Below are 16,308 nucleotides of genomic sequence, written 5' to 3' on the forward strand. Positions count from 1 at the left end.
ATATATACACAAACAAAGGGAAAATTTTACTCTGTGTTGTACATTTACACTGCGAATTTTGTCTGTTCCATTCTCTTACACACACAACAGGGAAACATAGGCTCAGAGAGGTCACAGATGGAAAAAATATTTTATGTTATCTGCTCCATCCCCTCCCCTACCCAAATGCAAGATATATTCCCTCAGAGAGATAATGGATCAGATATAAAACTGTCACAGAAGCTTTAATCAAGCCAGTATTTTGATTTTACTTTTTATTCTTCATAATTTTGCTGCAGAAGCAGGCATTTTAGTAAAAGCAAACAAACTTAAAAATGTGGAAATAGGAGCCAAAATGCATTTAACAGAGAGAGACCTTGGAAAGTTTTTCTTAATTAGAAGTTCATTTCACATAATTAAAGTTCAGATGTAATCTGCATAATGAGATTGATGTTATGCATTCAAAATCATATTACCAGTTTTTTTGACAACAACAAAAAAATAAATAAAGTAACTTTCTCTAGCCTTTTGCTTTTCTTTTATTTGCTTACTAATTACTCTCCACGAATTAATCATCAATAATTTCCTTTCTGACAAATTGATACCAGAACTGCCAGACATATTTATTTCAATTTAATAAGTGAAGTTTAGTGTTTAGGGTAAGAAAGTGCTGGCTGGTACTTCAGTCTAAAAATTTTGATACATTAAATGGACTAAAAGTCCTTTTGAAACTAGCTGTCATGTGAAAGAGAAAACAGAAAGGAAGTTACACTATATAAATACTCTACTAGTCAATGTAGTGTGATCTGCCCTTTAGTTAATTACTATGACTCTTCAAAGGAAAAAAAGAAAGAAATCAAAAGCATAGATGCAGGCTTGGCATTATGTTTTCAAGAAACTGGAAAATCTCAGCTGATTCAAAACTGAAAAGACAGTCACTTCTTTGACCTTTTGAAACTTCTAACTGCTATGCTTATCTCCACTGATTTAAATGACTAAGCAGCTCAGATGCACAGCTCCAGAACCAAGTATGAGGTCATTATGATCTTACCATCAATTGTACTGATGTAGTCCTTCAAAAGTTCAAAAACAAAGATCTTTTTGTGGAATAAAATATGCTGTGCTTTTTTTAAGTCTATCATATGACTGGAGAACAAGTAACAGCAATAGTTGCACTGTGCACTTTTATCTTCTCTTTAAAGTTTTTTACTGCTAGTTTATTTAACATGCCCTCTTCTCCATATGGACTACAATTAAAATTAGAAAAGGGAAAAACCTCAAAAGATTTTGAATTTGGTCTTGATTTGAATAGGCACTTAAACTGTAGATACTCTTCCACACCTACCCAGGCATCCTGAGTCTGCAAAGTATAGCTAATAATCTGATGAAAACAGATTTTCTCATGAGATTTTGGTTCTTCCTTTTTCTGATCAGGTAGAAAATACTTCAGTTGCAATTCTGTCATGGTAAGCCTGTTTGGAAACAGAAGTATGAAATAATGGCCAACATTTCTAAGAGGTTCAGCTCAGATTTGGTTCCAAAGGATTTTGGGAGGATTTTCTATATTTTTTGAACTGGTGGTTCACCCATCCCTAAATAGAATCCAAATCAAACCTTGAGAAGCAATAGTCATATTTCACAGGAGAGTTTCCTCTTCCTGAAAATTAATTCCTTAAATTGACATGGCCTCCATCTCTCAGTTGCTTAATCCTTCTCTTGTTCACCTTTAAAATAATATTTTAATTGTTTCAGCATTGTACAGTTTCATCAGCATCATTTCAGCTTTCTTCTATTCTCTTGCTTGGTTATATATGAATGGCATGACCATCCAAAGACAAAAAGTGGCCTCTGACACTGCCCATGTTATACGTACCTCAGAAATCGATCTATGGGTTATAAGGAAAGCTATAATGCACACACATCACTAAAAATTCACAGAGAGGCAAAGGGTAGCTGTTAGGGTCACACATGCAATTCCTACATAGCTGGTAGTTTGACCTACCAGGGCTTCCAAAGGTTTGGGCCATTTAGTATGCACAAGTGCAGATCACTCTCAAAATTTGCACAACAATCTATGCTATAGATCTGTATTTACCACACCACTAATTGAAGTCAAATTATGAACCCCTACCTCATACTGCTGACCACTTACACAAATAGCTTACAGATCTATTCATGTGAATAAATGCTCATCAGTATAAGTAATGGATTCACAATCTAGCTCTCAGTAAGAAAGAAAGAAAGAAAGTCACAATTATGTCAGTTATATCAGACACATGATTGACTTTGAAATTACATATAAAGAAGAACCATTATATCGTATGTGCTCTAAAATCTGCAGGCTATATTATACCACACTTGCTTACTTTTGGCAGCACTTTACAACTTGAGTAGTCCCATTGAAATCGAGGAATAAGGTACTCCTTAAGGAGAGCAAGGGTGCAGAATCTGTCCCATGGTTTAGATAGATAGATAGATAGATAGATAGATAGATAGATAGATAGAATTTATTGCTTATGAAGCATGATATATTGACAGCTCAATTCAAAGTAATTTTCTGATCTTCCACTGAATAATCAGAAGCATTTCAAGTTTTCATTCCTGCACTACCAACGTCACAAATCCATGTCCAAGAAGGATCACCTCTAGGGGGGAATATGCAATCTTTATGTCCATGCTGTTCTTAACCTCTGTGATGAGCGATACAGTTAGTGCCAGAAGCAGGTGTGTATTTTCCACTAAAAAGTGAATTGAGACCACCAGTTCATGTCAAATAAACCACCAAAGAGTCATCAAACAGCAATGATCACGTTAGGTCATTTTATCAACCTAGGCTACATTTGAACCAGCCACTCTAGAGATGCAATGTTCCATACTTCCTTTATAAAATGCCTCAAGGCTTTTAATCCCAATACCATTACTTTGTAAAGACGTATAATTCAAAAAAATCAAACGGCCAGTGTTCTTTGGTTTAATTTTTATTTTAAGAAAACAAGACTTGGTTGTCATTCTGTGAAACACACAAATATCTATATGGTTTCCTGAAACTTATCAAAAGAACTTAGGCTTAGTTAATTCACAATGACCATTTTCAAAGACTTACCCAACATGGACATCAGAACACATTGAAACTTATGAGGATTGAAAAGAGCGGTCCATTCAGGGTTAGCAAAGAAATTTCATGCTAGATAGTCTCCATAATGAAAATATCAGAAGAAAGGATTAAGGTGTCACAAAGCCTACAGGAGATCAATTCCTGAATGAAGAGCAGCTGACTCAAACTCAACCCAAGCAAGACCAAAGTGATGCTGGTAAGCAATGGGAAATGCTTTGAAGAACTGGCCAAGACACTTCTGTCTACCTCTTCATCCCCTTCATTAAAGGCATCCAGTGTCACAGCGACACCCACTTCTACAGTGACTCATGAATTCATTACCTCCAGACTGAATAACTGTAATTCACTTTAAGGCTGAATGTGTAAACAATGCAAAGACTCCAGCTGGGACAAATGCCTGACTCCTCTAGGATTTAGACCACCGTGAGTATATCCACCCTGTTCTCTAGTCCCTCCGCTGGTTCGCAGTCCACTTCAATTACCATTTTTAGTCCTGGGTCCTAATGCTCAAAGCAATTAATGGCTCAATTCTCAGCTACATTAGGGACCACATCCCCATCCAGGAATCAACAAGATAGATACATTCCTTTAGGATGACGCAGATCACAGAACCCAGAATGAAGCACATGAGCACGGGAAACAAGGCATTCTCAGCTGAGGGGATCCAGCTGTGCCACAAACTTCTAGAGGATATCTGATGAATCCAGATTCAGAGCAACTTTGGGAAACACTGAAAAATATCTCTCTCTGATAATTTTCCCCACTATAACCAGAATGATTTTGATGAGGGAATGGATTGCAGCATGGATTTACCTAGGTAAATCATACCATACTAACCTGATTTCCTTCTTGGAGAAAATAACTGATTTTTTTTTTAGAAAAGGAAATTCAATAGATCCTAATATACCTGGCCTTTAGTAAAATATTTGACATGGTATCACATGGTACCACAGAAATTGTTAGTTAAAGTAGAGAAGATGGGGATTAGTACAAGAATTGTAAGATGGATAAGGAACTGGCTAAAGGAAGGAGGGCAACTGGTTATTCTGAAAGGTGAACTATTGGCTGGAGGGATGTTACTCATGGAGTTCCTTAAGGATCAATCTTGGGACCAAACTTATTCAATATTTTTATTGACCTTAGCACAAAAAGCAGGAGTGGGCTAAAGAAATTTGCTGATGATACAAAGTTGAGAGTCACTGCCAATACAGAGGAGGACCAGAATATTATTCAGGATGATCTTGAAGACTGGAGTAACACCAGTAGGATGAAATTCAATAGTACAAAGTTATATTAATGCAGTTAACATGCAGTTAAGGTCTAATAATAAGAACCTCTGCTACAAGCTGGGCACTCATCAGTTGGAAGTGACAGAAGAGAAGAGAAACCTGAGAGTGTTGGTCTATCACAGGATAACTATGGAGCCACCAGTGTGATGTGGCTGGAAAAAAAGGCAAATGCAGTCCTAGAATGTATCAGGCAAGGCATTTTCACTAGTGATAGAGACATATTAATGCCATTAAACAAGGCAATGGTAAGACTTCATTTTGAACAGCGTGTACAATTCCGGTCACCTATGTTCAAGAAAAATGAATTCAAACTTAAGCAGGTGCAAAGAGATACAAGGGTGATCAGAGGAGTTGAGGGCCTATCCAGTGCTTAATTTGTGTCAGGGCTTACCACGGCTGAGCCCTGGGACTTCTAGAATTGGCAGTTCATAGCCCTGGCACCTTTGGGATTGTCGCATCAGTTATGAAAGTAAAAAAGTTGCTTGAGCCCCAGCACCTCCTTCATTACAAATTAAGCACTGGGCCTATCTTATGAGAAGAGACTGGAAGAGCTAGACTTGTTTAGCCTAGCAAAAAGAAGGCTGAGAGGGAACTCGATTGCTTTCCATAAATATATCAAGGGATTACATACCAGGGAGGGTGAAGAGTTATATAAGCTAAAGGATAATTTTGGCACAAGAACAAATGTCTATAAACTGGCTATGAACAAATTGAGGCTGGAAATTAGAAGAAGGTTTCTAACCTTCAAAGGACTGATGTTCTGGAACAGCATCCCAATAGGAGTAGAGAGAGCTTGACAAATTTATGAGTGCGATTGTATGAGGGGGTTGCTTGTGTAAGGGGCAGGGCTTAGCAGGCCAGGGGCTCATTTCCAGTGTATGTCTTATATTCCTAAAACCTCATGCTGCCGGGCTTCTTCTGGCCACCTGCAGGGGCAGGAAGGGATTCCCCCCTCAATGTGTTCAGGGTTGTGTTTCTTACTGGTTTCCTTTCTCTTAAACATCAGAGATGGCCACAGCTAGAGATGGGACACTGGATTTGGTGGGCCAGTGCTCTGAGCTGATGCCAAGCATTCTCTTTCTCAGGGGTTTGGCTGGCTGGTCCTTGCCCACATACTCAGTGTCTAACTGATCATCATATGTGGGGTCAGGAAGTAGTTTTTCCCAAGGCCAAATTGGCAGTGAGTTGGGGGGAGGAGTGGAATTCTCTTTCCTCTGCAGCATGGGATTACTTGCCAGGATTATCTGGGTACATCTAACTTAATCATTTCCCAGCCATTGCAGGGACCTTGGGCACCGGTGCACCTCAGTCCCTCCTATTCCCTTCCTGTGGCACATAATAAACTTGTCTCCTATCAGCTATAATTTAGGTTACTGGGTTTGGTGTATGGTTTCCAAATGGTGTTGGTAACCTGTGATATACATGAGATCAGACTAGATGATCTAGCAATCATTTCTGGCCTTAAAGTCTATGACAATATTAACTACCTCCTTACTTCCATTCCCCCCCATACACACACATACATTGCAAAAAAGCACGATTAAACAAAGGAGAGCTTTCTAGAAATTAGAAAAGCCTGAAATATTTTAAAGTAAAATATATATATATGAAAATTCAAAACATTTCAGGGTTCTCTATACTACATATAGATGTGTGTGTGTGTATATATGTGCATACATGTGTATATATATATAAAATTTGCTTTCACTGATTTGGTGCCAATTTTAATCATGGACTTTGATGATATTTTCCACTTTTGGAAACTAGAAAACCAGAATCCTTTTTATTATTTAACTTTTCAAACAGTTGCCAAGAGTATCCATACTCTGTCAGTTCATTCCTCATGCTTATTATATAATACTCTGAATTGAAGATGTTCAACAAAACCTAAAGGAAATTCAGAAACACAACACATTAATAATAATAATGGTACTTAGCTCTCACATAGCACTTTCATCAGCAGCTCTCAAAGCACTTTAGGTCATTATCCCCATCACACAGATGGGTAATCTTATGCACAGAGAGGCACGGCGACTTGCTTAAGGTCACCCAGCAGGCCAGTGGCACAGCTAGGATTAGAACCCAGGTCTTCTGAATCCCAGCTCAGGACTCTATCTACTAGGCTTTAGGAATAAAGTGCCCAAACCAACTCGCATTAAGGTCAAAGGGAGCCTTTACATTGACTAGTCCCAAACTAACCTTTAAATTAAGATGAACTATCCTTGAACACTCATTAATCTTGGTATATTTTTTCCTTTGCTGGTGCTTTGAAAGTTGAGGCATAGTTCTTAAACATGGTTTTTCATTCAATATCTTATGGGGGAAAGCATGAAGTGAAGTGTGTGAAGCAAGTGCAAACAGGCACCCAAAATATTTTAGCTGGTGTTACTAGTGAAAACTTGCAAGTGAAGTGACAGTGCTGGCAGACACAACTTCTAGGAGATTTATATGAAGTTTGCTCTAGGGAAAAGAGCATGAGGGTTACCTCTTAAAAACCCTTCAACCAGGGGGTGGAAAGTGAATAAAACTCCAAACGAGAAGACACACGAGCAATGTGTCCATTATTAACCCATTATTCCTTGGATTTAGTGGTAAGTAATTTGGCTGAATGTTTCTGTTCTAGGACATTAGTTTTGTATTTTTCTTTATAAAACACTAGAGTAGTGTAGCAGAGACGGTATTGCAACAAAAAACAGGTCGATTGTTTCAATAAAATGGATAATAAGAAAAGAAACAACACAAAGACTCTCAGGTTACTCTTTATGATTTTAAAAAATAGTAATGACTGATCTAAGGCACTTCGAGTAGTTTGGGGTAAGCTAGAGCTATCTTGCTGAAAGTGTAGTGAAAGTTTGAGCAATGCCCTGGTAGGCTTGGTTTGTATTCTGAAGCTAAGGGCTAGATTCGCAAGCTGATATAAATCATCATAGCTCCATTGACTTTCACAGAGCTACACTAACTTATGTCAGCTGAGGATCTAGCCCTAAATGTGTCTATTACACACACACAATGTAAAGTAAACCAAATAAATGCAGTAATTCACCCCATGAAGCCATAGGGGAAATTTAAAGTGCAGAAATACATTGAAAAATGACTTTATAAAAATGGTATCATGAGGCTTCACATTTATTGTATCCCAGTGATTTGCACAATACATTTATTCAGTATACAAGTAAAAATATGTCTCTCTCTAAATGCCAGTCATGTACATTTATCATGGAATCTGAAAATCAAGCTAGATTCTTTATGGCCCATACATCACAAACAGTAATAAAGATTCTGCAGGACAAATGATGTCCTCATTTATACCTGTGCAATCCTATTACCTTGAGTGGAATTGGACAAGTATAATGGAGGGCATAGCAGAAGACAATGTTGTTGGTACAAGTTATCCTTCAACTGAAAAATAATTAATATATCTGTTGATTCTGTGTGAGCTGGAATGGAAACTGGTTCATTATTCTATGTATGACACTAATAAATCAAATATTAGTCTTCCTATATAATGCTTTAAAAGGAAGTGTCATTATCTCAGTCTGTAAAAGAGGGAATTAGAGACACCGATAGGTGAAGTGACTTACCCAAGGTTGCCAGCAGGCCAGTGGTAGAGCTGAGAAGAATGCCCACATCTCCAGACTCCCAGATTGGTTCTCTATCTGCTAGGTTCTCAGGTAGAATATTACTTTTATGTCTGACTTTATATTAAGCAGAGAAGTCTTTGACTACAAATGGGGAGAAGATATGCTGAAAAAGTTGTCATTTTTACATGGTTGCTTTTCAGAGTGCAGCCACGTTTAAAATTCCTGACTTTGTGAGCATTGACCAAGCAGCTAAAATCAAAGTCTATGTTCATAATGAGCCTTCATCATTCATGATGTTGTTATAATCTGAACCTGGATTATTGGGAGGCAAGGAGTGATTGAACCTTGATCTATGGCTGCATTTAGAGATAGGTGGCAGAAGAGAGAAAGAGACATTAAGTATTTCTGTTAAATGAAAATGCCTGCAGAAGTGGGGATTTATGCTCCAAATTGTTGAAAAAGTAGGAGTCACAGTATGGAGGAGATGCTGGAAATCACAGCAGGTTTATATTCAGTTGTGTGTGCAGTGGTTAAAAAACTGCCAAAACAATGCCAAACCCCCAAACCCTAAAAAAAGCAAAGATAAGCCTATTATCCCAACCAGATTTGTTTTGGTTCACTGAAATGCACCTCACAATAGAATATGAGTGCACCTGGCACCACTCACTCTGCCAAAGTATTGAAACTCACTAGAAACCTCTGCAGAATTACTACAAAGGGCAGGATGCTTACAAGGTTCAATATTCTGTCAGACCACAAGAATAGAGCTAGTAGGCAGCAAAGACGGAAATCGCAATAACACAGGTCCAGTTGTATCACGTACCTGGCCATGAGCCAAAATAAAACGCGTCATCCTAACTTTGTTACTGGGGATTTGCTGGACTTAGAACATCAGTGGGATTTTTAACATAGACTCATACACTTTAAGGTCAGGATGGACCATTGTGATCATCTAGCCTGACCTCCTACACATTGCAGTAGACAGAACCTCACCCACTCTCGAAATAGACACCTAATCTCTGGCTGAGTTACTGAAGTCTTCAAATCACGGTTTAAAGAGTTCAAGTTACAGAGAATCTACCATTCACTCTTGTTTAAACCTGCAAGTGACCTGTGCCCCACGCTGCAGAGAAAGGCACCCCCCCCCCCCAAAAAAATACCAGGGTCTCTGCCAATCTGATCAAGGGAAAAATTCCTTCTCAACCCCAAACATGGCACTAGGTTTATTCATGTGGGCAAGACTCTCCAGGCAGGTACCTGGGAAAGAATTCTCTGTAGTATCAGCTCTCAACTACATCTGACTCTGACAATGCAAAAATGATGTTTGGCTATAGGCAACTCTGGAACTTGTGTAGGCAACTAAAACATTGCTTATCCAAAGACTAGCTGAATTTTCTTTACCTCTGGGTCTGAAAAAGCAGGCTGGAAATCTTACAAGAACAAATACTTGTAAAATATTTCAGCATGTTGGGTTCCAGCTCTGGAGGGGAACGAACAGAAAAATGGAGAAATTTTACTGCAAATTTCAGAACTGTTAAGTAGTACTAGTTTAAGTTTCATTCTAGAAATGAACAAAGGGCTGGGACATTTATCTGGATCCAATGACAAGGCTGGGTGAGTCAAAAAGTAAGAGAATGGAATTAGCTCCGCCCATCCTTCCTGCCCTCTAACAGTTTTAAACAAACAAACAAACATGAAAAACGTACAATGGATTTAGGAGGGTGAGGCTATAAGATAAATTGTGGCCACACTCAGAGACACAACCTACAGAACTGCTCAGAGCTTTTTTTTTTCCCCTCTACCAATACTAAACATTGTATGAGAAATAAAAGCGAAGGGTTAGATACCACAGAAGAATCTTACAGCGTAGACAGAATAAATTCATTTTCAACCCCATCTAAGCCAAGGAGGGGGAAAAAAAGAGCAAATGAGAGATAGAGAAATGTCCTAGGAGAAAAAAATCACATTAAAACATCTAGAGAAGTTCTGAAGAAACAAAATGAAAAGCATTTTCATTAAAACTAATAGTGACAATGTACTGTACTATATTGAGTCTTGGTTCTTCTACAAGAGCATCATGTATTTGAACCTGTTTCCACCTTTGCACAGAAAATATCCCCAAGGACATTTTCTTTATCTGGAGGAAAACTGTAATCTTTCTCCAGACTCAACATGTCTCTATCTTCTGAAAGCCATTAAGCACTTAAACACCATCTGTGAGCAGTGTATTCAGCAGTAATACACCAATCTGAACTAAGAGGGCATTGGAAAGGGAGACTTTGGAACTGATTAGTCTCACTAAATTAAAATGACTCTCCCAGGACTAGTCAACACTCAACACCAAGCAAATAGGTTAACTCTGTGAGGAACACTGCAGTGGACAGCAATGTAGCCCCCCCACCCAGGAGGAGGCAGCCTTGTCCTATGCAGCCATAAGAGCACTGCACCTTGGATGACTCTCATCCCTGTGAAGAGAGCCCGAGGATGGCCCATGCACCATGTGGCCCAATCAGAGAGCTTAAATGGGATGAGGTTCAGATATGACAGCTAGAGCTGGGCAAACAATGGATTTTTTTGGTTCAATGTCAATTCTGAAAAATCAAAATCAAAATGTAGTTTCTGGTCAAACAGAAATAGTCATTGGGCTAGGGAAAGGGCATGAAAATGAATCTAGAGCCTGGTAGGAAGGCAAGATGTTGGAGACCCAAATTCAAGTACCTGCTCCAATGACTATTTATAAAAGGTGGAACAGCTTCAGCAGGAGAGACTATGAAAGCTCCCTACAGAATTTCCCATGGCCCCAGTGGTTAGGGCATTCTCCTGTAATGTGGGGGCCTCAAGTCAAAAACCCATCCCCTTGCCAAGCAGAGAGGGGAATTGAACTGGGGGTTCTCTCACATCCTGAGTGAATTCCCTAACCATTGGGCTAAAAGTTATAAGGGAGGAGTTGTAATCCTCTGTGCTCACTCCGTTTTCTGAATCTAATCCGCCTTTGCTTTTGTCAAATTGCTCAAAATCAAAATGCAAAATTTTGAGTTGAATCAAAATGAAACATTTAATTTCGGCATTTCCAAAACATTTTGATATATTTGGTCTAATTGAAACTCTTCTGAGAACTTGACATGAATTTGTGAATTATTTTGCATTGACCAAAACTACATTTTCCAACAAATAAACCAAACACTAAAGTAATTTCTCTAGTTACAACTCTAGTGACAGCTGTGACTTGGGCACAGCAAAGGACACAAAACACCCATAGGCCTTATGCTGACTGTCTGCTCAGTGATGAACTTCACCCCATGTGCATACACCAAAACACCATCCCTCATTTCCTATTTTGAATCCTACGTGACTCTGGCACCAATAGGCCAAAAGTGAAGTCCCTAACTGCTGTTTCTAGTTTCCTTGGTTTCATCCCAGTTAAATATTATAGGATGTTCAAGCAGAAGTTGCTGATTAGCTGCTAAATGAACCCTGAAGAGTTCATTTCATGGGGAAAACAATCACTACACCCTACCAAAACGGGCAAGTTTCTTTGGAGGGTCACTCTTTGTAACTCTTATTCGCACATCCTCTTATTTCTCCACCTATTGTTTGCAGTATTATAAATAATAAAGTAGATCTGGGTTCTACAAATCCCAGTACCGGCCACAAGACAACACTGTCCTTTCATATCCATCTCTCTGAAGGGGTTCCGTGACTATCCAATAAAAGCATCCTTTTCCACCCACCATGACCAAACCTAAGTAAACAAAACAGAGTGTGGGAGAGCAATACAACAAATAAACAGTGTGATCAAGGTAATACCTTGGCCATTTCATTTTGCCTATTATTTTTATTAATTGTCCTTGTCTATTCATTAATTTTCTTCATATGAGTGTACATATTTGCATGTGCACAAGGGTATGAACAGATGTTGGTTATTTGCAATTGATTATTCAATATTTGTCATACATTATTTTCCTTTTCTAAAAATAAAAACAAAACAAGCATTTCAGTTGTCCAATCAGGAAACAGAAAAAAAAAGTGAGTAATTTAACTATTCGGATGCCACTAATATTAAATTGCAAGTAGACAAAGTGAAAAGCTTAAAAATAACCCCTTAGGCTGAAAGTTGTTCACAGCAAAACTGTTCATAAAACCATGATGATTAGTGAATACTCTTGTAAAAATCAACAATTTGCAAATGGAATAAGAGCTAAATTCGTTGGAAAATTTATTCATGGATAATTTGACCAAGTCTAGTTATATGCAAGCTTTTTGGGAGCTCTTCCTCACATTTCCGATGAAGAGGAGACATCCCAAGGTTTGACACTGTTAGTTTTGTGCTAACTCACAATATTGTGTAAATAAATTTATTTCTTTGCTCATGATAACCAATTATCTGAAGAAAGGATATAAACATATTTTAGGATAAAGTAATTAAATGTTTGCAACACTTCAAAAAAAATCATGATTTTTTCTGTGTGTTAAACAAAGAGCTGCTCAGAATATAGCACACAAGGATACTATTATATTTAAAATAGCATTAAATAATTATCAAAAAGAGGCATCTTATCAGGTATTGTACAAACATTTAAAATGCAACAAAATCATGGCAAATAGAGCTACAGAAATTGTTCAACCAAAATCCTTACAAAAAACAACACCTCCTTATAAACTCCACTAAAACTGTGGGGGGGAAATCCTTATAATTTAGCAACACAAAATGCATTACATAATAGTATTAATTTTATTGATCGAGTGCTTGCTTTTCAACATAATACTGTGTGTTATATTTAGCCATCTGTTTTAGAATGTAATTTGTGTTGCTGGTTCTGGAAAAAATCCAGACATAAAAGAACTAATTTAATTCCTTTTGAGCTCTCTTTGATTCAAAACTATTTCTTTTAAAATGTCCCAGCACTGCAGAATCTGACTTGAAATCCACCTTGAACTATGTGCACTTTAACTAACTCTCTCCCCAAGGCAAAATGATCCCATATTCAGGCAGACCTTTATCCCAGTCTTCTAAAGGACTTACACAGAATGTACCTGATATAACTGGACCAGAATGTCAACCATGATAGAAATTATGATCAAGACATGGAGAATACATAATGAGAACCTTATCTATTTTTCAGTGGACTGCTATTGGTAGAGAGTACCTTTAGGGGATTGTTTACAGAAATCAGGTCTCCTGTATTTAAAAAAAAAATGTGTAAGTCCTTGTGCAGCGTTCTCTTTGTTTGCTTGTTATATTACATGTCATAATGGATACCAAGTGTGTTTAAGGTGTTCAAATAGCATTATAATAGGCTGCTTGGCTGCCTTTGGAATGTGGCTTTTCAAATTTTCTTTCAATAGAAAGACATAGTCTGTCTTCTGCTTCCATTGTATTAAATAGAAATTTAAAAATTACTACGGCTATTACCTCCTAAATAAATATCTGACCACTGGCTGCATAGGGGATTGGAGATATATTCTGTTATTATATGCAATCTCTCTATAATATTCATCTTCTTTCCTTTAGTGCCTATAATCAGGGCCGGTGCAAGGATATTTTGCGCCCTAGGCGAAACTTCCATCTTGCAGCCCCCCCGCCCCCCAAATCACATACATTATACACAATACACGGTCACAGAGTAACATGTTATAATTTAGAATTTATGTTTCCGCGCTTTAAGTTTAGCAAATTTAGAAACAAGTTCCTCCAAGTCAATGCTGTGAGCAATGTCATGTTCTATTGACAAGGTAGATAGCCCAACAAGTCTTTGTTGCAACATTGATGTTCGCATATATGTTTTTAACAACTTGAGCTTCGAGAAGCTTTGCTCACCACTGGCCACAGAAACTGGGAGAGTCAAGAGGATGCGAAGAGCAATAACTGTATTAGGGACACTATCTGTCAGCTTATTTTCCCATATGAAGTTCAATACATCTTGCGGTGATGAACTCCTTTGGACTCGTCTTGCAATAGCTTGCAATTCACTGCACAAGTCAAAGGCATCAATATCTTTGGATTCACCATGTTGCAAAGCTTTCTCCAGATTCAAGCAATGTTCCATAATTTGCTTTGGTGTTTTATTTTGCAAACTGTAAACATCATATATGAAGCCAAATACTGAACTAATTTCCTGCATCAATGTGAATCTTTCTTCAACCGAATGTATTGCTGTGTCAATGACTGCAAAGTAAAAGTTCACTTTGAATTTTTCTTTCGGATCATAAATAGGTTCATCATCTGCTTCATATGTGAACTGCTTCCTCTTCTTTCTAATAAGGATTGGATCTGGTTCAAAAAGTGCCGGTACATCCAACTCCTCCGCAAGTTCACCTGCATCTACCAATGTTTTCTCAAAGGCTGCGTGACATCTGCGGCCCACGAGAAACTTCTTGGTTTCTCCAAGTTGATTAATGGCATCACATATATCAAATTCTTTTGCCTGAAGTTGTTTGCTAGTTATGTTGATCTCAAACAATATGTCATACCACAAAACAAGAGAAACAAGAAACTTGAAACTAGAAATGGCTTTTGTAAGAGCCTTTGCATCAACTAGTGATGTATTGCCAGATGATCCTGTCAGAGTATTGTCTTCATAGATGTCTACCAGAGCATCACAGAAGTCATCAATGAAAGCAGGATGGAAAAGCTGCCCCCGCAGAAGACCTAAGACATGATGGCTGGATACATAAACAGACACCTGTCCCTCACAGGCATTACCTCATAACATGCCAATTTTGCTCAGGACAGAACATCATAGAGGAATACTATGCATTCAGTGGTCTCTACACTGGCCAAGCAACAGCATGACAACTAACCTAACCAGTCCATCCAACTTTTTTGACTGTTTCTTGGGCACTGGTGAGGGGTAGCGGTGCCAGACTGAGCCCGGTGATGGGTGCACTACAAATCTACAAACTGAGGCAAGGTGCTGGGCCTAGAGTCCTGCTGAGACTGCTGTCCTGCACCAAGTGGAGCACAGCCTCCATGAGGAGAGAACTCAAACAAATATCACGCTCCTTCTGCATGATTCCGCCAAGCACTTCTTCAGGCAGCTGCTATGGGGGTCACTCACAGGCTTAGGCCTGCCTGTTGCAGGCAAAATACAGCAGCAGGGCTTAAAACTCAGACAGGGCAGCCCAGAGGACTCAGGGGGCCTTGGGCAAAGCAAAATCGGGGGCCCCTTCCATAAAACATTTGCAATACTATAGTAACATGTATTAGGAAATGTAAAAAATAACTAGTGAAATACATTCAAAAATGAATTTGTATTAATTTGAAAATAAACTAAATACATTATTTAAAAACATTAAAAGCTGTAATGGTCTGTATACATTTGCAATTACATAATGGGCAGTTGCTAGGTGATTGTGATAGTTGGTACCAATGGGCTGTCGTTGCCTGGGGGTGGTGCTGTTGTTGCCCACGGCTGGGTGGGGAGCTGGGCTCTGGGTTCAGGGGTGCCCAGCTCACAGGGGCTGGGCTCAGGGATGTGGGGAGATAGGGTCAGGGGGGTGTCCAGCTCAGAGTGGCTGGGCTCGGAGCTAGGGGTAAGGGCTGTGGGGGGGATGGGGTCAGGGGGTTTCCAGCTCAGAAGGACTAGACTCGGAGCTGGGAGGTCAGGGCTGTGGGGGGGATGGGGTCAGGGCGGTGCCTGGGGGCACTGGGGCAGCTCAGCTCTGCAGGCTGCTGTTCTCCCCAGCCGTACAGGCACAAGGGGAGCAGGAGCAGGAGCAGGGACCAGCTAAGGACCAAGGGGGCAGGAGCACAGGCACCTGAGGCCGACCTGTGGGGAGGCACTTGCTTACCTTGCCCAATGCATGAGCGCTAGGGTCCTCTTTCTTCCTCCGCTCCACCAGACCACTGCTGAGGCTCTTTTCTTCTCCGTCCCCCTCGCTGGGGCTGACGTGGAGGCTGAGACAGGGAGCAGCCGCGGCTTTCCTCCAGAAGTGTCAGCCCCAGCTGGAAACACCCTGACTCCATCCCCCCAACAGCCCTGACCCCCAGCTGTGAGCCCAGCCACTCTGAGCTGGACACCCCCCTGACCCTATCTCCCCACATCCCTGAGCCCAGCCCCTGTGAGCTGGGCACCCCTGAACCCAGAGCCCAGCTCCCCACCCAGCCGTGGGCAACAACAGCACCACCCCCAGGCAACGACAGCCCATTGGTACCAACTATCACAATCACCTAGCAACTGCCCATTATGTAACTGCAAATGTATACAGACCATTACAGCTTTTAATGTTTTTAAATAATGTATTTAGTTTATTTTCAAATTAATACAAATTCATTTTTGAATGTATTTCACTAGTTATTTTTTACATTTCCTAATACATGTTACTATAGTATTGCAAATGTTTT

The 16,308-nt window shown here is 39.6% G+C and overlaps 1 protein-coding gene across 1 annotated transcript; it reads right to left on the minus strand.

The window, feature by feature from the left end:
• Nucleotides 1-13,555: 13,555 nt before the first annotated feature.
• On the minus strand, nucleotides 13,556-15,783 carry LOC127044973 (zinc finger MYM-type protein 1-like). Its single transcript, XM_050940315.1, has 2 exons — nucleotides 15,756-15,783; nucleotides 13,556-14,219 (listed from the first exon to the last, which is right to left on the minus strand). The coding sequence occupies exons 1-2, from the start codon at nucleotides 15,767-15,769 to the stop codon at nucleotides 13,604-13,606; spliced, it is 630 nt and encodes a 209-aa protein (XP_050796272.1). The 5' UTR covers nucleotides 15,770-15,783; the 3' UTR covers nucleotides 13,556-13,603.
• Between the last annotated feature and the right edge of the window lie 525 nt (nucleotides 15,784-16,308).

This window comes from Gopherus flavomarginatus, chromosome 2, assembly GCF_025201925.1.
Source record: "Gopherus flavomarginatus isolate rGopFla2 chromosome 2, rGopFla2.mat.asm, whole genome shotgun sequence".
Lineage (NCBI taxonomy): Eukaryota > Metazoa > Chordata > Testudines > Testudinidae > Gopherus > Gopherus flavomarginatus.